Raw genomic sequence first — 20,838 nt, 5'->3', positions numbered from 1 at the left:
TACTGCCTCCAAAGCTCGGTCACCACGGGTCTTAAGACGTGTGCGTGGGACAGACAGAAGACCTAAAACATTTGACCTGAGAGCGCGGGCGGGTGAATAGGGGTGAAGTAGATCAGCTACATATGTAGGAGCCTGTCCGTGTAGTGCTCTGTAAGTGAGGGTGAGCATTTTAAAGTGTATCCTAAATGCTACAGGGAGCCAGTGGAGAGATCGGAGTATGGGGGTGATGTGAGACCGTCGATTTGTCCTGGTGAGTAATCTGGCGGCAGCGTTTTGGATGACCTGCAAGCGGTTAAGAGCAGATACACTGAGTGATGAGAAAAGTGTGTTACAGTAGTCAATGTGTGAAGAGACAAATGTGTGTATGATCATCTCTAGTTCAGGTGTTGATACTACAGATCTCAGTTTACTGATATTTCTTAGGTGGAAGAAACATGATCTGGACAGCTGCTTAACATGGGGGTCAAACGACATGGATCGATCAAAGAAAATCCCTAGATTGCGCAGGTTGCAATGGGCAGCAGAGGAGAGTGGACCAATACTCTGCCTGATCATAGGGACAAACTCATCCGGTGCAATAACTAGAACCTCCGTCTTATTGTCGTTAAGTTGTAAGCAGTTTTCTGCCGTCCAGTCTCTGATGGCATTGACACAGTCCAGGAGCCTAGTTAATGTGAAGGCCTGGCTGGGTTTGAATGACAGATGGAGCTGGATATCATCTGCATATAAATGATAGGCAACATTGTAACTTTTTATAATCGGTCCCAGAGGTAGCAAGTAAAGGGAAAATAACAGAGGCCCCAGAACCGAGCCCTGCTGTACGCCACAAGACAATGGAGAGGTAACAGACACAATATCACCCACAGAGACGTTAAAAGTTCTGTCAGTGAGGTAAGATGTAAACCAGTCTAACGCTATGCCAGATATGCCAACCCAATCAGGATGTTATGGTCTACAGTGTCGAATGCAGAACTGAGGTCCAGAAGTACTAACACAGAGCAGTCACCTGCATCAGAAGACATGAGAATGTCATTTGAAACCCTCAGGAGAGCGGTTTCAGTAGAGTGTTGCTTACGAAACCCAGACTGGAATTTGTCGTACATGTTGTGCCTCTCCAGTGCAGCAGTAAGTTGGTTGGCCACCACTTTCTCTAAGATTTTCGACAGGAAAGGCAGTTTTGATATGGGCCTGTAGTTCATAGGCAATGCCGGATCTAAGTTGGGTTTCTTTAATATAGGCTGGATAGTGGCATGTTTAAAATAGGACGGGACAATTCCTGTAGACAATGAGGAATTGACAATAGATGTTACTGCAGGGCCAATAATTAGCACAACTTTCTTAAATAGAGAGGATGGTATTATATCCAGAGGGCAAGATGGTGGCTTTGTTTTGTTAATTAAGTCCATCAGGTCTTGAAGGCTGATAGGCTGGACAGAGTCCAGAACAGTAGGAGATTGAGAGGAGCTACATGTAGATGAACAGATCCCAGGCTGAATGCCAGACCTAATAGCTATTACCTTATCAATAAAATAGGTAAGGAACTTGTTACAATCATCAAAGGAACAGCATGGTAATGTAGAGACAGACGGTGAAACAATTCTCTTAATTGTGTCAAACAAAGCCCACTAGCTCAAATACTTTACCTTTCACATGGTAGAAAATATATAATATTTTGCATTTCATTATTGGATTATTATCCCTAATGCAAAAAGTATAAGCAGAATTTTTATGTTGTAGCAGGTTGAGGTGGAGCAACTATTTCTATACTGCCGGATTTTAATGTATAATGGGTTTCTTGTGTAACTTAAGCTACTAGTATTATGGATGTTAAAGAAATGTGTTGGAGTAAAAAGTACAATATTTGTAGTGGGGTAAAAAATATGTTAGTCTACTATCAGTATTAATACACTGTTAGTATTAGTATATCAACCTGTTATAATTCAAGTGAACCCGACTAAAAACTGGTTGTGTCTATAAGGTATAAGGTGTGTTATCTGAAATAAGACATGAAACCTGATTGACTGAATTACCAAAGTATATACAAATCCACTGACATACCAACAAAATAAATAAAGTTATACACAAATATAACAACAAAAGATAATCAAGTTGGACAAGGAGGATCTGAATACGAGATCAAAATGAAACCTAGTCAGAGTAAGTTACACCTTGCTTATGTTACAAGAGAACATCCATAGGGAATCATCAAATCCATCACTCATAGCATATACTACTAAAAAAGTTTCATTCTTTTAAAGGGGAGGTTTCTGTAGTGTTAGGAGAAAAGTCAATACAAACAACAAATCTGGCATTCTTTCAATCTCATTTTTCAAAACACAGATTGCTCAAATCTCGTCCACCTCTCGATATTAAACAACTTATTTCAGAGTTTGGTGAATAAAGGTGTGAATGGTGTGCTGGAGACAAGTTGTGGTGTTTTCTGTGTAAGTGTCAGTGTATCATTATTACAGCTTCATTATATCATCATCCAACTGAGCATCTGGTGCAGTTAATCAGACTGTGAAGGGATGTGAACGGACGCAGTTAAAGTGAAACCGACAGCAGCGAGAGACATTTCTCACACAGACAGAAGGAAGTGATGAAGCCTGAGGCTGAGGAAGAGGAGCACGGCGCCGAAGATGATGGCATTTATTTAAATGGAAGGTTCCTACCTGAACCAGACGACCTTCTTTATCTCGATCCAGATTCACTTTTTCCTTCCCCCTCTGACCATATGTATTCTACTACTTTACTCCGTCCTATACTGTACTCTGCTGTCCTCGGTCTGTTTCTGTTCATCTGTTCTCGTCTTTTTACCAACCAAAGAGCAAAAGACATGCACACTCACAACTCAAAGTGTGTGTGAGCGAGAGAGCGAGTGCGTATCAGGTGACTGGACTAAGAGTGGCATGTGTCATCGCTATCTGAATGCCCAAACCCTGAGCGTCAGGTGTGTGTGTGTGTGTGTGTGTGTGTGTGTGTCTGTGTGTGTGTGTGTGTTACTTCTTCTTAATCCTCTGCTGCCATTTCTTCCACAGAGAAGAAACTCTATCCTTGGGGACGAGAGAGAGAGAGGGAGAGAGAGAGAGGGATAGATAGAGAGAGAGAGTGTGTGTGTGTGAGGGAGAGAGGGAAAAAGAGAGACAAAAAGGGAGACATAAACACTGAAGGAGAAAGAGAGAGTGTGTGTGAGTGTGTGTTGTTGCTGTTGTTGTTGGTTCACACCGTCTCCCGTTACACAGAGCACAAGTGTGTGTGAGAGAGAGAAATTGAGGCACACAAAACCAGCTGGTTCACCGTCAATAAAGAACAAAGTGTGATATCAGATGTTTCAGTTGTTCACTGTAACTGACTCCAGCCACAGACGGTAAAGGCGTCAGCATGCTTCAACAGAAGTGCTTCTTGAAGTGCGTGTGAAGCCCCCTCCCCTCTCCACACCTTTCCGACAGCTGAACAGCTGCATCCAACATGTTTTTGTATTTTTTTTACTTCAGTAAATAGTAAAAAATGCCTTCAGGAGACATCTTCAAAACAGAAAATATTCACATTTGAAAAGCTGGGACCTGAGAATTTGGGCAATTTTTCTTTAAAAATAACTTACTGTCTTATGTTTGTATTAATATACATTATCTTTACAGAGTGCTGCAGGAAAGAGTCCTAAAACCAGGAGTCAGCCTTTTTGCACTTCTGGTTCCCTCGGCTCAAAGTTTAATGGGTTTTTGGTTCGATGCCTGAAATAAAGTCTGTGGTTAACATAAGCTTAAAAGATTTTTGATGAAGAAGTTTTGATGTGTCTTAAAAAAGGCGGTTGCTATCAAGTGGCTAAATGAGACTACAAAACGTTATCACGCCGACCAGTAGACTAGCTTAGTGGTGGTGACTTAAGGTCATGTGACCATAGCGTAGTTTGTTTATATCCTTTTTACTTCTGGTGAATGCATTCATGCTTCAAGAATCATAAAAGTGATGTTCATTTGTGAAGATTATCTTGCTGAATAAAAATTTCAAGTATCATGAACATTTGTTTGCCACATATCTTATTTTCTGCAATAATCCTAAATCCAATGGAAAGGTCCCTTTGGCTTTTTGTCGAGGGAACTAGAGTGATGCTGACTTCCGGGGTTAGTTTACAAAAATACATCATCCCTGCAGCACTTTATTCCAGCACATAACACCTCCTTAAGCTACAAAATGTAATTTTTACATTTGTGTACCGGTTAAACAAACACGAGGCTATACAACATGTTAATTGGCTAAGCTAACCCCGTCCGTACTCCATCAAAAAATTGAGCAATGAAGAAATATCTCTCTAAGTACCAACTGACTATTTGCTCCAAAGTGGTGAAGGTGGGTACAAGTGTAGCTTTTAGGCCAGAGGGACAGGATCCCTCACTGGCTTCCCACTGCAGCTGAAGATGAAGCCTGCAAGAACTCTGGGTATTAATACACCAGTGATCCTACTGGGAGGAGAACATGTCCCACTACCTTCATCTGCATCTTAAAAAAAAATTCTTATCCACAGAGAGGGAGAGCGACATAGACTTAAAGTGCGCTTCTGCTGACGGCAGCATTAGACATCACACTGCATTATTATTATGCAGAGAATCACACACATTAGCATAACAAGCCTGCATGTGTGTGTGTTTAAGTAGGTCACGTTCGGATCCTTCTTCATCCAAATTCACACACACACACACACACACACACACACACATACAAAGACAAGCATGAACGCTCGCATCAGACCAGTCAGGAATATGAAAGCAGACAGGACAGCTCCAGTCTGAAACTCAGTGGAATAAAACTGCGAAATCATCTGATTAGAGCCAAGCTAACATTGTATATTAAAGTGTTGGACAGAACAAACAGCACACTGATCATTTAGTTATTGTGAGATTCAGCCTTACCAGTAGTGGAGATAAAAATGCAAATTAAATTGGAAATTTGACCTGTGGATTATGAAACATATCTCGCTCTAGAACGTTTTGTACTAACAAAACGTTCTTTGCAATAACAAACTACGTCCACGTCGAGATGGGAAAAAATTGCTATGAATTTTGGGTAAATTGACACTTTTAGCAGACTGAAAAACATGGCTGACCAGCAGTGAATCGCTCAGCTCTGTTCAATCCAGTAGAAAATGTCCACGGGGAGAAATTCAAACAGCTACAAGGATATTTTATTGAGAAAATTCAGCCAAGATTGTCAGAATGTAGCACAGGTGTCCCTGATTGTTACCATGGAAACACTGGACATCAGGTGTATCTGATTGTCATAAGAACCTTTTATTTTAGTTGGTTTTATAGAAAAACTACAAACTACTAAAAGAAACAGTGAGGTATGAAGCTCAGGTGTGTGTGTGTGTGTGTAGATGTGTGTGAGTGTGTGTGTGTGTGTGTGTGTGTGCGTGTGTAATAGAGCCACACAGACACACACTGTGTTGTGATGATGAGCAGCAGTGTGTGGGTAATCACAACAGTCACGCTATCTATAATGAGAGGAATGTCAGACAGGAAGTCACAGATTCAGCGAACCAATCGCAGCCTCATTTTTCCTTTGATCAAAAATATAGTTTCTTCCAGGAATCTTCCAGAAGTGTAAACTGGATCCATAATGTTCATTCAGCTAATGACATTCCTGGAAAACATCAGATTTCCATAATAGAGTGAGCATAAGAAGATCATCATCATCATCATCACTGAAGAGTGAGCAAATAAAGCAAGAGAAGCTGCAGAGCGTGTTGTTTGCAGCAGTAGAGACTTTCCACAGCAGCTACATCTCCATCTGCACTTCATTGAGGTGGCAAAGTTGGCATACAGACAGAGAGAAAACAATAGCTGTTGGAAACAGATGAAGAACAAATGTGTGTCTGTTGGTCGGTCCAACACTTTGGTCCAGATCCCTCAAATATATTCAACAACTCTTGGGTGGATTGTGGTGAAACAGACATTCGTGGTACTCAGAGGATGAATCCTACTGAATGTGGTGATCCTCTGACTTTTCATAGCACCACCATGAAGTTCACATTTGTTTTGTGAAATATCTCAACAATTATTGGATGGATTGCCATGAAAATTCGTCAGGCTGGTCTCATTCAGCATATATACAGTAGCTATCCCTACGAAAGGTAATAAGTCGGTACTTGGATATCCCATGAAATTATCATGAAACAAGGAAGTATAAAGACACCAAACCTCAGACATTGATGGGTCCAACAAACACAGATCTTTCACCCAGTAGACCACTGTTCAATTTCCCATGTGAAATGGGAGGTCAGCATTGATTTATTTGACACGTAACTTGCATACGTCAGTAACGGCACTTCCGTAGTTACTTAATTATAATTATATTTATCTTATCTATTACAAATATCTAGTCTAGTAACATCATCCTTTGTAGTTTAAATCAGCTTCCATCATCTTTCATCTCATCTCCTTTTCATTAATAGCATAACTTTTACACCACAACCAAGAGAAAACACTGTTTAGAGATATTTTAGCTCCAAACTGAAGCAGGTTAATAGTAACGTTATGATATGAATAGTAACCTAAATGATTCAAACCTTGAAAATCATCATTTATCTTTACATTGCACCTAATATGGACACAAGAGAGATCGAGACTGTGTCAAGACTTCATTGAGTCTGTGAACCACTTTCCAGAGCACTTGATCAGATTAACTGTCATAACACTACAGCAAAGTACAAAATAGCCCCAAGAAAATGTGATCTGGAAATAATCGTCGTCATAACAATTATAATCCAGCGCTGATGGACAGCTGATTATGTCCGTAAGAAGATGAAAGTTTTCACATCTTAGAGACTGGAACCTCAGTATAGGGTTTGAGTCCAGGTCACGACCTGCGGGTCATGTAATCCTCACCAAGCCCCAAAGAACAAACCTCACACATTGCAGGGTAAAAGAAAGACACAAACATTCCAAATCAAAATGGCTTAATGTGGAGCCCCGACACAAATAGACAGAAGAAGGATTTCCTACCTCGACTAAGGAAACTACTCCACATCATCGACAGGGAGACAGCCGTATCACTTCCTCCTCCTCCTCCACCCCCCTCTCCCCTCTATCATCTGCTCCCCCGATAACAAAAAGCAAAGAGGAAGAAAAAACCCAAACCACACAGCAGTCTGTGTGAGCGCAGAGGGACACTTGTGTGGATTGAGGAGGGCGACCGACACGTTGCGAGGAAGAGACAGAGTGTACAGGGTATTTGAATCACTGAGGTGATGATATTCAGGGTGAGCGGGTTATGACAGCCATTCTGTCTCAGTGGAAATCCCTCTTTCACTGTCTCTCTGTCTCTGCGCTGCTCACGCGCTCTCAGCCAGTTCATGGCATCGTGAGAGGAGGAGAGGAGGATACAAGCTTTTAGTTAATTATTCTCAAGAACAAAATACAGAATAAATACAGAATAGAATGAAGAAAAACTGATGAAAACAGCAAATAAATAAACGAACAAATAATTGAACTAAAGAATCAATAGAGAAAAAAAGGGGCAAAGAGAAAAATAAAAAGAAGCAAGCAAGTTAACTGCCAAACATGAATGAAAGTGAGAAAAATCAAACGACAAATAAACAGCAAACAGCAGTCATCCTCTATCAGTCCTCCAACCAGCTGTACTAATCCTCTAACCAGTCCTTTACTATCAACTATCTATTTTCTGTGTTTTATGCTGTACCATGACTAGCCCTCTTCTGCTAATACTAGACCTTGACTGTTACCTGCAATCTACTAGTTCCACTAGCCCTACCAGTTTTCTACATAACCTTGACTAGTCCTATCCCCAATTCCCAGTCCCTTTACTAGTTTACTAGACGTAGACTTCCTCGATAAGTTGTTGACTAGTTCTGCTAGAATTACCAGTTTTCTACCACACTAGTCCAACCAGCATTGTAGCCTACTAGGTCCACTAGTCCTACCGGTTTTCTCTACTTAACCATGACTAGGGGGCGACTGTGGCTAAGGTGATAGCAGCGCCGCCTTTCAATCTACTAGTTCTGCCAGCCCTCAGAGACACATTTTGTATTACAAGTTGTCAACTGGTGGTCACAGATGTGGGTCATGTGGGCAAAACATCACAGGTTCAAATCTGGTCATATGACGCCCCCACCTCCCTTCCTCCCTGTTCTGATCCTATTGTCAGCACTGTACAGCACTATGAGTGTGTGAATCTGTCAGCAGTGTCTATTCATAAACAGCTGAATGCATCAACGCAAAACCACACATCAACACCTGCTCAGTCTCTCCATCTCTCTCACACACACAAACACACACACACAACAATGTGTCTATTAATAACGTATATTTCTCATTATGTATGAGGTCATCAGCCAGACAACATGCTGACCTCTATCAGCCCAGGAAAGCTAATTAGAGCTAGCTTGCACACACACACTTTCACATGAAAAGCAAAGGCAGTCAAATTACATTGGTGTTGTTGTCTTCAGTACCCAGCAACAACTCTGCCCACAACATATACTGAAAATTAAAAGAAGAGAGATGCTTCAATTTTGTAAATGTTATTAGTCTCATGTGACTTGATCTCTTTATTTGTACTGATGCGATCATGGGACTTCACTTCTTTCATTAGTGACTGGATGTGTGCATGAGTGTGTGGTTAAGAGTGTGAATGCTGTCGCCTAGTGGTCACTAACTGCCACTGAGGAGAAAACACAACTATGAGTGTGATTGGTGAAGCACTCTATACAGCAGATCCCCACTATTTAGTATGAGTAGTAATGGTTCTCTCAGCTCCTCAGTCGGAGAAAACCATGATTTTCATTTTTGTGCTTGTGTGTTTGAAATGTAGTATTTTTTAAAAGTCATTCATTAGTTGTAAATGTATGTGTGTTTTCACCTTTGTACATTATGTATGTGGCTGGCAGCAGTGGTGGATATTAACTAAGTACGTTTACTCAGCACTGTGTTTGATTACAATTTGAGGTAGTTGTACTTCACATTGAACATCTACTCCTGTTGGGTTCAGATGAACATTCTGTTGCTAGTAGTCTTATTGGAACATTATCTTTAGGTACTCATTTATTACAGCTGTTTTGTACATCACATACACAACTTGTCTGCAAGCTGTATTTAAGTGTTTATTTTACTGTGGCATGCTGTAGATGTGCACCTACACACATAGTCTGGGATGAAGAACTCTACCACATCTCAGAGGGAAATGTTATACTTTTATCTACTACATTGCTCCTTTTACAACATTTATCAGACAGCTGTAGTTACTTTAAGATTTTATACACAACCAATTCATAAATGATGATGCATTGTTATAGATGAAACTAAGCAACGGTCTATAAAGTAGTAGAAATTAGCTCTTCACCAGTTAGAGCATGAAAATGCTGCTAACACATGAAAGTATGCAATAAGTCAGTAATATAATATATAACAAAATAACATTGACAGGACTATCGTACCCAATGAGTCCTTTTACTTTTGATACTGTAAAGACATTTTTATGTTTGCTGGAGTATTTCTACATTGTCGTATTGATACTTTTACTTAAGTAAAGTATCTGAGTACTTGTTCCATCCTGGTGATATTTATAAAAATGGTAACAGTGTGTGGAATTTATATTATTCATGTAAGAAGAAAAAGAAGAGAATAAAAAATGAAAATTGGAAACGTAACTTGACTTTACACAATTGTAAAGACTATATTAAAAAGCAGATTCCAGCAGTTTTGTAAGAACGACTGTAACCATGTTTGTATTGGCTGTGATGTCATCTGACCTAACTGCTGATAGGCTGCTCAGCCAGCCAGGTCACTGTCTCACACACACACACAGCCTGGCCTGGAGGAGCTGAGTTCAGGCCAAAGAGCTTTTCATGGTCGAGCGAGCATCACGTAATGGACAGAGAGAGGGGGAGAGAGAGAGAGAGCGAGAGTGAGAAAGAGAGAGGGGGGGGAGAAAGACGTTACCATTCAGGCTGAGTGGTGTGTTTGTGTGTGTGTGAGTGTATGTGTGTCCAGTAGAGAGAGATTTAATCTTTAATCAGTGTTATTGTAGCCTGTACACTGATATGGAGACATAGTATGTAATTACAACTGCTGCACACACACCTGCATTGGTGTGTGTGAGATTGTGTATCGGTTTCCTGTCTCTCTTGACATCATTCTGCTATGTCCTGTAATTAGGTGTGTGCGTATATTTGTTTGTTTTTGAGGATTTTGGAACTTATTTATCTTATGTTACTATACTATACAAGTGATGTTGTCTCTTTCTAGTCTAACCTGGAAGTCAGTTTCACTCAGGGCTAAAACGACAGATTTCTAGTAGAAGTTTTGCATTGTGTTTTAGATCACGAAAACAAGTACAACAAACTGGAACACTGTATTATAAGGTGATTCCCAAAAAGGTGTCATCATGACAGATTTTTGTGGAGACAGACACATTAGCACCAAAGATAGTGTAATGATGAGAATCAATGCAAGCGATGTCTTTGAGAAATGTCAGTGCGGTTGCGGAGCAGTGCTATGTCCCAGTTTAATGACCCGCTGCTGTCTGCTCCACTTTAACTCCTTTGCATCACACAGCACATGCTCACTCTGTTGACCAGCAGTTTGACTTTAAAAACTGGGTCTGAATTGCTAAAGACGTTTGGAACCATTCCACTCACAGCTGATCACAAAACCAAAGAGAGTCAAGCAATGTGAAAAGCTTCAACTGTAATTTCAGCAGCAGAGGGCGCTGGAAGCACTTAGAAACCTGCTGCAATGATTAAACAATGAGAATAATGAAAATACTGCAGCTCATTAAACTAAACAGTAATATCAGAACATAATATCAGAACCAACACTATAAGACACAAACTTGGATAGTGTTTCATTGTCCAATAACTACTGATAAGAAGATATATTATCTTGTTTTGTTAAAAGAATATCTTGACATTCTGAGAAATAAGATTACAGATTTAGAGGAAAATGGTGATACCATCTCATGCCTGTGCATTAAATATGAAGCTACAACCAGCAGTCAGTTTAGCAGTTAACCAGGCAGCAACCTCCAATCCTAAAAAGGGAAGCCAATGCTGAAGTGTCTTAAACTTGTACTCTCTCTAATGGCCATCAGGGGGTGACTCCTCTGGTTGCAAAATTAAATCTGATTGTATAGAAGTCTATGAGAAAATGACTCTACTTCTCACTTGATTTATTCCCTCAGTAAACATTTTAAACATGAGTTTATGGTCTCAATCTCTAGTTTTAAGTCTTCTTCAATACAGCATGATGTTCATTTAGTAAATTATGGTCCATTTAGAGTGAAATAGATCATAAAGCTGGGTGTGCTTTAGGGCGGGGCTACCTTGTGATTGACAGGTCGCTACTGCTACCAGAGCCGTATACGGCAGTGGTGGGCCGTCAGGGCCTGCAAGGCCTTCTCTGCTGGCCTAAACAGAATCACAAAGTTATAGCTATTTTATAATTTAATAATTTTTCTTAAATACACTACATGTATTATAATTTATAAAAATATTTATTTTAACAATATATTTTTCCCATTATCTTATTTTCTCAATGCACAGCTACTGTCTTCCTCTGTTGCTCTGCTTCCAGTGCAGCTTGTTTTAAGTAGAGCTTTTATCCAATCAGATTTCACCTCTGTGTCTCTAGGTAAGAACAGAGGCCCGAGGCCTGCAGACTCTCACATGCAGCCCTTTGCAGTTTAAGTGAATGGGGACGATATTGTTGATTGTCATATTCTTCAACCAATCAGATCTTTAGTTTGACATGTTGGGCGTATTCTTTGACGTGTCAGAGCCTGCTAGCTGGCCTACAAGTACGTGATTGGTCAGTGGGCTAGCCTGACATGTTGGGCGGTGACAATCCCAATATCTGCTGCCTCTGCCGAGCGGACATTTTCAGCCTCAAACGCATTAAAACGTATTCAAGAAATACAACTGGGGAGGCTCGACTGTCTTCACTGGCGTCCATGAATCGAGAAGGACTTCTTACTGGAACTAAAACGCACGGATGTACTGAACAACCGTGGGATTAAACTCTTTATTAACAACGAAAGGAGGATGCACTTTGTCTTTAAATAGTGAACAGCAGCTCTGGTAAGTTAAATGCGTTTGTTTTTACATCTGCAGTAGCTTTAATATGCTTGTTTATATATTATTATTTGTACAACTTGTTTTTAATGAAGATTTTTGTTTGGTTTAATATGTGATAGGAACCATTGTTACGTCCAATGTTGCTCTGGGGACATATTTAGCCGGTGCCAGTTTTGGCAACTTGGCGACATTCTCGCTAAATCTGGCGACTTTCAAAACCCTCATGGTGACTTTTTTTGTCAAAAGCTACTAGTGACAAATCTAGCGACTTGTTCTGGTGTTATTGGAGAATTTTCTGGTGTTTTGACGTTAAAGCACGTACGTTCTGCACTGTCGTGAACGAGCAGCGGGTGCTGCCGTGAGCCCCTCCGCCGCCGCCCACAGAAGCCTCGCGCAGCAGTCCCAGCTGCAGTCAGAGCAAAGAGGAGACTCACTCTCGGCAGATAGTGTATCTATAGGTGTTGGCTTCATTTTTACACGAAAGAAATAATAACCGTAGCTGTGTTTCAGCTGAAGGACAGCAGTGAAGGCCCAGGTATAAGATTCACGGCCCGCCACTGGTATACGGTGTATCTACATCACTCCTCCGCAGTTCAAATATGGTCACTTCCATTCATTGGTTGCAAAAAGCCAACATGGCGACGGCCGCAATCCAAGATGCCGATGGCCAAAACGCCGAATTCGATGCTTCACAACGTCAGTCCACAAACCAATGGGTGATGCCACGACGACTACGTCCACTTCTTATATACAGTCTATGCAGTTAAGTAATCTTACCATTAAGGCAGGAAGCAGATGGAAACAGCGACACTTTATGAAGTTGTAACTGCACAAAAATTGGCTTCTACTGATGGGAAATAGGAGGAAACAGCTAGCCTGACTCCGTTCAAACGAAACAAAATCCACCTACCAGCAACTCTAAAGCGCACACATTGCCACGCTATATTGTTTAATCTGAGGGTTTCAAGTGTAAAGTGTGTTGAGACGAGGGTTGGTTGTTCTGGGCTATTTTGCTGGACTATTTCTTGCCTGGGATCAGTAACGTAGACCAAGTGTCAGCTAAGAAATAATCAAGCGCCAGGCATGTGTAACTTTCAAGGTCATTTTTAAACATCTCTGAGTATCATTTCATCCTCCAAACACAACAGATATAGATTCACATACCATATTATATTTCAGCTTGTCAACAGGTGTTTAAATGGAGCTAACAATACCCATACAGAGATAAAACTGCAGTGATGATCTGAGTTAATGCAGGGTCAGTTCATTCTTTCAGGGGTCCAACTGAGAACCAACACACACACACCACCGCCACTCTCTGACCTCTCCCAGATGGCAGCAGCTGTTGATGAATGAGCCAAAGCAACTCTCACTCAGCAGACAGACAGTCAGACTACTTGTTTCCTCTCATGCAGGTAAAGCATTTAATACGTGTCAGCTGTAGTCTTTGTGGTGTATTCAATTTGGGGGGGGGGGGGGGGGGGGGAGGTGACACAAAATGTTTGATGATTGTCAGCGCAGCACACCAGTAGTAGTAGAAGAAGAAGCATTGGTTCTACCTGCAGTTGTGCTGGGTGGAGCGCTGAGGCCTGGACTGAGGCCTGGGGTCGGAGTTAGTCCTGTAGGCTGGTAGCTGAGCCCTGTGGCCTGGGGAAGAGACCTCGACTGAGCCCCTGCTGGAATCAAAGACATCAAGACCCATTATTTTATACAAGGAACTGACAATAATAAACTACTGCTGCTACTACTGTAACTACTGCTGCCAATACTACGACTACTGCTGATACTGCTACTGCTGCTGCTACTAATATTACAGTTCCTGCTCATACCATTGCTGCAGCTACCACTACTACTACTACTACTGCCATGACTACTCCTACAAGTGATTCTGCTATTACTACTGCAGTCACCTTGCTACTATTGTGCTACTACTACTGCTACAGCTACTAAACTGCAGCAACTATAACTACTACCGCTGCTTGGAGTTATAAACTATTATGTGAGATGAATATAAGTCTTCAGGTTCAGGTCAGATTCAAAATGGTTTAAAATAACCAAACCAAATAAATGACTGTGCCAATCAGCTGTATCTATGCATGTCATATGTGGTAAGAAGAAAGACATTGCCCAGTGGAAAAAGGAAGTGAGGTGTAGTGTAGCTCATGTTTTAGCCAAGCAAGGTAATGATAGGCAATAGTTGAAATAAAGCACAGCTTCAGATCTTGGGTTGGGTTGGGTTCTCAAATCTGACAGTCGCAGTCAGCAGTCATTTTAATATTGTTTATTATTGCCTCAAAACCTGATTGTTAAAAAACTACCATGCATATACAGTTGTGTGAAAAAGTGTTTGCCCCCTTCCTGATTTCTTATTTTTTTGCATGTTTGTCACACTTAAATGTTTCAGATCATCAAACAAATTTAAATATTAGACAAAGATAACACAAGTAAACACAAAATGCAGTTTTTAAATGAAGGTTTTTATTATTAAGGGGGAAAAAAATCCAAACCTACATGGCCCTGTGTGAAAAAGTGATTGCCCCCCCCTGTTAAAACATAAATTAACTGTGGTTTATCAAAGTAATTGAGATCTATCAGTCTGGAAAAGGTTACAAAGCCATTTCTAAAGCTTTGGGACTCCAGCGAACCACAGTGAGAGCCATTATCCACAAATGGCGAAAACATGGAACAGTGGTGAACCTTCCCAGGAGTGGCCGGCCGACCAAAATTACCCCAAGAGCGCAGCGACGACTCATCCAAGAGGTCACAAAAGACCCCAGAACAACATCCAAAGAACTGCAGGCCTCACTTGCCTCAATTAAGGTCAGTGTTCATGACTCCACCATAAGAAAGAGACTGGGCAAAAATGGCCTGCATGGCAGAGTTCCAAGACGAAAACCACTGCTGAGCAAAAAGAACATAAAGGCTCGTCTCAGTTTTGCCAGAAAACATCTTGATGATCCCCAAGACTTTTGGGAAAATACTCTGTGGACTGACGAGACAAAAGTTGAACTTTTTGGAAGGTGTATGTCCCATTACATCTGGCGTAAAAGTAACACGGCATTTCAGAAAAGGAACATCATACCAACAGTAAAATATGGTGGTGGTAGTGTGATGGTCTGGGGCTGTTTTGCTGCTTCAGGACCTGGAAGACTTGCTGTGGTAAATGGAACCATGAATTCTGCTGTCTACCAAAAAATCCTGAAGGAGAATGTCCGGCCATCTGTTCGTGACCTCAAGCTGAAGCGCACTTGGGTTCTGCAGCAGGACAATGACCCAAAACACACCAGCAAGTCCACCTCTGAATGGCTTAAGAAAAACAAAATGAAGACTTTGGAGTGGCCTAGTCAAAGTCCCGACCTGAATCCGATTGAGATGCTGTGGCATGACCTTAAAAAGGCGGTTCATGCTCGAAAACCCTCCAATGTGGCTGAATTACAACAATTCTGCAAAGATGAGTGGGCCAAAATTCCTCTACAGCGCTGTAAAAGACTCATTGCCAGTTATCGCAAACGCTTGATTGCAGTTGTTGCTGCTAAGGGTGGCCCAACCAGTTATTAGGTTTAGGGGGCAATCACTTTTTCACACAGGGCCATGTAGGTTTGGATTTTTTTTCCCCCTTAATAATAAAAACCTTCATTTAAAAACTGCATTTTGTGTGTGTTATCTTTGTCTAATATTTAAATTTGTTTGATGATCTGAAACATTTAAGTGTGACAAACATGCAAAAAAATAAGAAATCAGGAAGGGGGCAAATACTTTTTCACACAACTGTACTTCTACTACTACAATCACATGACAGTAGTGGTTGTAGTGTACCTGCTGCCTGTTGTCCTGTCTCTCTAGCCTGGAGCTGTCTCACTCTCCGGAGGTGAGACCTGCCATTGTAGTGCAGCTGGACCTGAGCAGAAGAAGTCAGCTGCAGGTTACACACCTCACACAGTGAGTAAGCTCCGCCCTGACCTGGGAGGAAACAACAGAGACAAGAGTCAGACTGTAAGAGAAAACAACAAGGAAGACTCAAACTGTAGCAGAAAACAACAAGGATGATTCAAACTGTAGCAGAAAAGTATGGATTGGAAACAGCAGATAATACCGAGCATTGGTGCTGGAACATGTCAATCACCTGGGGATGGATTCTGCTGGACAGAGAGACTGATGGTTGTAGGTGTTGGGGGGTCCATCAGCTCTTGACACATCCCTCCAAAGGCAAATATTTGCCCCCGCTCCAGGAGCTGAGAGGGGCTGAGGGGAGTCTTCATCCTAAGGTAAGCTAAGGAAGAAGAACAAGAAAAAGAAATCAAAGAAGAGAATGAATAGTGATCACTAATGTTAAATATAGCTTATATAAACTAGAGGAAAAACTTCTAAAAACAGCACCTGAAATGCCAACACAATTGTGTCTTACTACATTGTCATACATTATCAGCTTCAGCCTCCACTTACGGGCGCCCACAGGGGGAGTTATGGTTATTGACAAAGACATTAAAAGTGTATTAAATATTTATATTGTGCTTATGCTGAATAGGATGAGTTAAAGTATTGTGTTACCAATACTGTCAAATGTGGCATTAAGGTCCAAGAGAACTAACGACCCATTCACACCAGCACTAAACAGACTCATTTCTAAGTTTAAACAATTATTTTGCAATGGAGTTGCCACAATTAGTGGATTTGTTTGAAAGTGCAAAGCATGTCAGTGCAAATATTTTCGCGTTAAGATGTGACACAGAAATTTGTGACATTGACTGATAGCAAGCTGTCTTGACAGTGCTGACCTTTGAGGGAATTAAGGAGGCTAGCATAGCTTACTGTCGCACCTTCCACCTTTATTTCATTTCCTCCGTGGGAATATAAACTGCTCCACAAAAGAGTGATGGTTTTCAGACATTCAGTCATTAGATGTCTTTTCAATAAACTGTGTGAACTTATTGTCCAGTTAACAAAACAGCTAACAACGAGGTAGCTCAGAATTTGCAAGCTTGTTAGCTCTGAGAGCATTTTCTCCTTCTTCAATAACACTTTAATGAAGAAGACGAAATGAAATAAAATGAAATAAAGAACAATCCAAAAAACAAAATGCCAGCTCAGTAAACTGCCCAGTACAGGAAAAGAAAATTGGAAAGAAGCTCAGAGACCTAACTGTGACTGATACTGCCAGCATGTTGATGGATGCCTGGTGTGTTAAGGTTACCTTGCCAGCTATAGTATCGCAGATGAATTTCATTTTTGTGCAGCTAAAAACAGCTCATTCAAAAATCCATGTTATGACAAAGTCTGTTTTTTTTTCTCCAAGACATTAGGGAATAGGGAATCAGGGAAACCTCTCCAGATGTAAGACAACGGTGATCCAACACCGCAGCAATGAATACAGAGCTGATCCACAACGAGCAATGACCATGAAACTCATTTACTGCGAGACAGCCAGGTGGACGGACAGACGGACGGACTGGAGCGAGGCCTGAATGACACCGGATGCAGAGTGAGGAGCATCAAACGCTCACAGGGAGAGTGATGAAGTAATGAGTAAGAGGAGAGGAGAGAGGCAGGAGGACATATGTGTGTGTGTGTCCAGTGTACAGTGCGCGTGTGTGCGCGTGTGTGTGTAGGTCAGTCCATGACTGTGTCCATCTGTTATCCTGTCAGCACTGCCAAGTCACATGACATCTGACAGGACACACGCAATTTTTTTTTCTATACTCAGTTATCTATATTGCAATGACCTACATACATTACCACATTACTTTAAAAGGACTTAGAGATTTGGATCAGAGTTGGATCAACTCATTAAGGCTGCAATGGCAGAGAAGACATGGAGTGGTATAGCAGCTGCCCATAAGGTCTACAAATGAAATCAAGGTCTCCATCATCAACATCCACACACCAGCTGGACCAGCCACGCTCACTGGCTAACATTAAAACCCTCTTGGGCAAATACATTTTCTATATAAACAAAATTGACTTGAGCTGACTTTACATTAAGACTTTCAGGAAGCCGCTGCTGTTATTCCATGACCAGGGGTCCGGCTGTGGGATATACTGAGAAACCGTACAGCAGCTATAGCTATACATGTTTCCTCTCTGATTACAGTGACAAAGTGTTCTGAATATGCCAGAACGCTACGAGTCATGTTCACAGAGTTATGAAGTGAGAGAAGTTATTTCACGTCCCATTAATTTTTCCCGTTGACAATGTTACATGACCGAATAGGCATTAATCTCTCGTGGGTGAATCATCGGTACAAAAGATGAACTGCATTAGAAAATATCTGGCTCTTTGATTAAAAAAAAGTGAAAGGTACAAGCCTGTGCACATAAAAACATGAAGTGAAAAGTTAACTTCAACTCCCAAGGTGCATTTTGGCAAGAAATATCTAATTACAGAGCTTAAAATGCTGTTACATGCACTGCCAGCGGCGAATGGGAGCCAAATATTAGTGTGGAGAAAAACGATTTTACAATCTGCTGTTCAAATGAATTCACTTCGGGAGTCTGTGTCAATGTGGGATGAATTCAGTAACTAATGTGCTGTGTTTTGAATTCACTACCACCCTGATTCACACCTTCGACTGGCTTTTTGAGTTATTTGCCGTGTTACAGAAATCACTCCCATTAACTGCATTGTCCATTGTGTCGTTCTAATTGAGTATCCAGACTGAAAGTGAAAATGAAAAAAAATGAAAAAATTCAGAAAAGTAGGGTCTATGTATATCAGAATCAGAATCAGAACTGTTTATTGCCAAGGAAGTTTGCACCTACAAGGAATTTGTCATGGCGGGTGGTGCATAACATTAAACAATCAACAACAATCAACACAGTGCAAGAAATAGAAACATATTACAATTTACAATAGAATATAAAAGAATATAAAATAAAGTGCACAACAAACACTTTTGCTTTGTGCTAATAGTCCCACAAAGCAATGTGACCCTTCAGTGATGATGCAAAGTGTTGATGATTAAAAGTTGCATTGGATCTTTGTTTACTGCTCACAATGAAGTAAATGAGTAGTGAATGAGGGAACAAGGGAGACATTTTGGAAATCGCTGTTTTGAACTTGGCTAATAGATACTGTAGTATTTAGAGTTATTCCACAAAACTAAATAAAAAAAATGTAATGTCAGTTAGGAATGTGAAACATCTGTAACTGATGGTCATGAGATAGATCTTTAGCAAACCTATACTCCACACTCTCTCTCTCTCTCTCTCTCTCTCTCTCTCTCTCTCTCTCTCTTCAAGCTGGTTGTTAGTCGTCAACTTTATGTTCTGCAGACAGCTGGTTAATCTGCCACTGTGATGAATTAGCTACAAAATGCACACACACACACATGCACAGAGCCAGCTGATGCTGACATCAGCTTTAGCAAGGGAAGGATTAAATATATCTGCTCTATTGAGCTGGGAATTACACACTACACAAACACAGGTAAATACATACACACACAAACACACATTTGCACACACACACACACAGTAACACACACATGAAGTAAGACGCAGAAAAAGAAAGTCAGTGAACTGAACATTCAGCATTAAAATGAAATGAAATATGTGTGTTTACCTTTTATGTTGTAATATGTGTGTGAGTCTAATCCGGGTTGACCAGGCAGGCAGTAATCAGAGAGGCCAGCTGTGGGTTATAATCCCACGCAGACACACACACACACACACACACACACACACACACACACACACACACACACACACACACACAGACACACACACACACACACACACAGCAGTCAAGCAACAATGTGAGGAAAAGCAGAAATATTTTCTTCAGCGTGAGTGCTTCACAACAACCTGAATTTCTTCTACTTCTTCTTCCGACTTCAAAGAGACTCAATGGAGCGCAAAGAAACACTTGACTGAGTTTCAGTCCAAGTCTTTAATATCAATACATAATGAAATATAACGCTGTCAGACATTCCCTGGACAAGAAAGATCTTCCTGGGGACATTTTTTGACCCCTGCATTTTATTTATACGCAGTATTGTTTTGGATGTTTTTGCTCAGAACTGGTGTCATACATATTTGTTTGATAGAACACATGCGATTTGTACAGATGTTCTCAAAACAACCTCCCTTGAGATAAATAAGGGAGTACCACATGGTTCTGTGCTGGTTCCTTTACTTTTTACACTCTAAATAAATAATATTATCACTCAAACACAGATGTATGGTATCCATTTTTATGCGGATGACACAGTCTTTTATGCATATGAGTCCTCTTTAACTCAAGAAAACAATCTGCCTTTAACATTCTTCAGACAATATCATGTCTAGGTGTTTCCCCATTTCCAGTGGTATGCTAAAATGAGCTAACCGTCCCCTGAACCTTTGTATTTAGCGGACATATAATTATGGAATCCATTTTCTAATCATCTTTTCTTGGCTAGAAATGGAAAACAAGCATATTTAACCAAATGATGAACTCTAATAGTTGTGAAAGGCTGTTGTATGCATTAGGAAAAACTAAAATGTAATTATTTTATACTTTTGGTAACTGATTCTTTTATTTGTTTAACCTCAAAAGCATAGAAAAAAACATCTCATTAACAAGAAAAATCTATTTCACTTGTAGAAAAATCTGAAAATTATATTTAACACTATGGCAGCTCCACTCACAATTAATACTTGACTGTTGCTGAGTGAAAACCTTTTATGTCCGAAATGTGTGTCAGCTTTACAGGAACTAAACTGCACTGTTATTGTTCAGAGTGGTATGAAATCTGTTATGAGTCATTGTTCAGGTT

The 20,838-nt window shown here is 40.7% G+C and overlaps 1 protein-coding gene across 1 annotated transcript in view; it reads right to left on the bottom strand.

The window, feature by feature from the left end:
• The window catches only part of znf385b (zinc finger protein 385B), a 30,107-nt gene extending 13,763 nt beyond the window's left edge, over positions 1-16,344 (bottom strand). The window contains exons 1-3 of the mRNA XM_076081879.1: positions 16,209-16,344; positions 15,883-16,033; positions 13,828-13,877 (exon numbers count right to left, since the gene is read on the bottom strand). Coding sequence (XP_075937994.1) covers positions 13,828-13,877; positions 15,883-16,033; positions 16,209-16,344 — 337 coding nt within the window. The remainder of the gene's footprint in view (positions 1-13,827; positions 13,878-15,882; positions 16,034-16,208) is intronic.
• Between the last annotated feature and the right edge of the window lie 4,494 nt (positions 16,345-20,838).

Source organism: Anarhichas minor, unplaced genomic scaffold (assembly GCF_050575085.1).
Source record: "Anarhichas minor isolate MPS153535 unplaced genomic scaffold, ASM5057508v1 ptg000087l, whole genome shotgun sequence".
NCBI lineage: Eukaryota > Metazoa > Chordata > Actinopteri > Perciformes > Anarhichadidae > Anarhichas > Anarhichas minor.
This window is presented reverse-complemented; position numbering and strand designations above follow the sequence as displayed.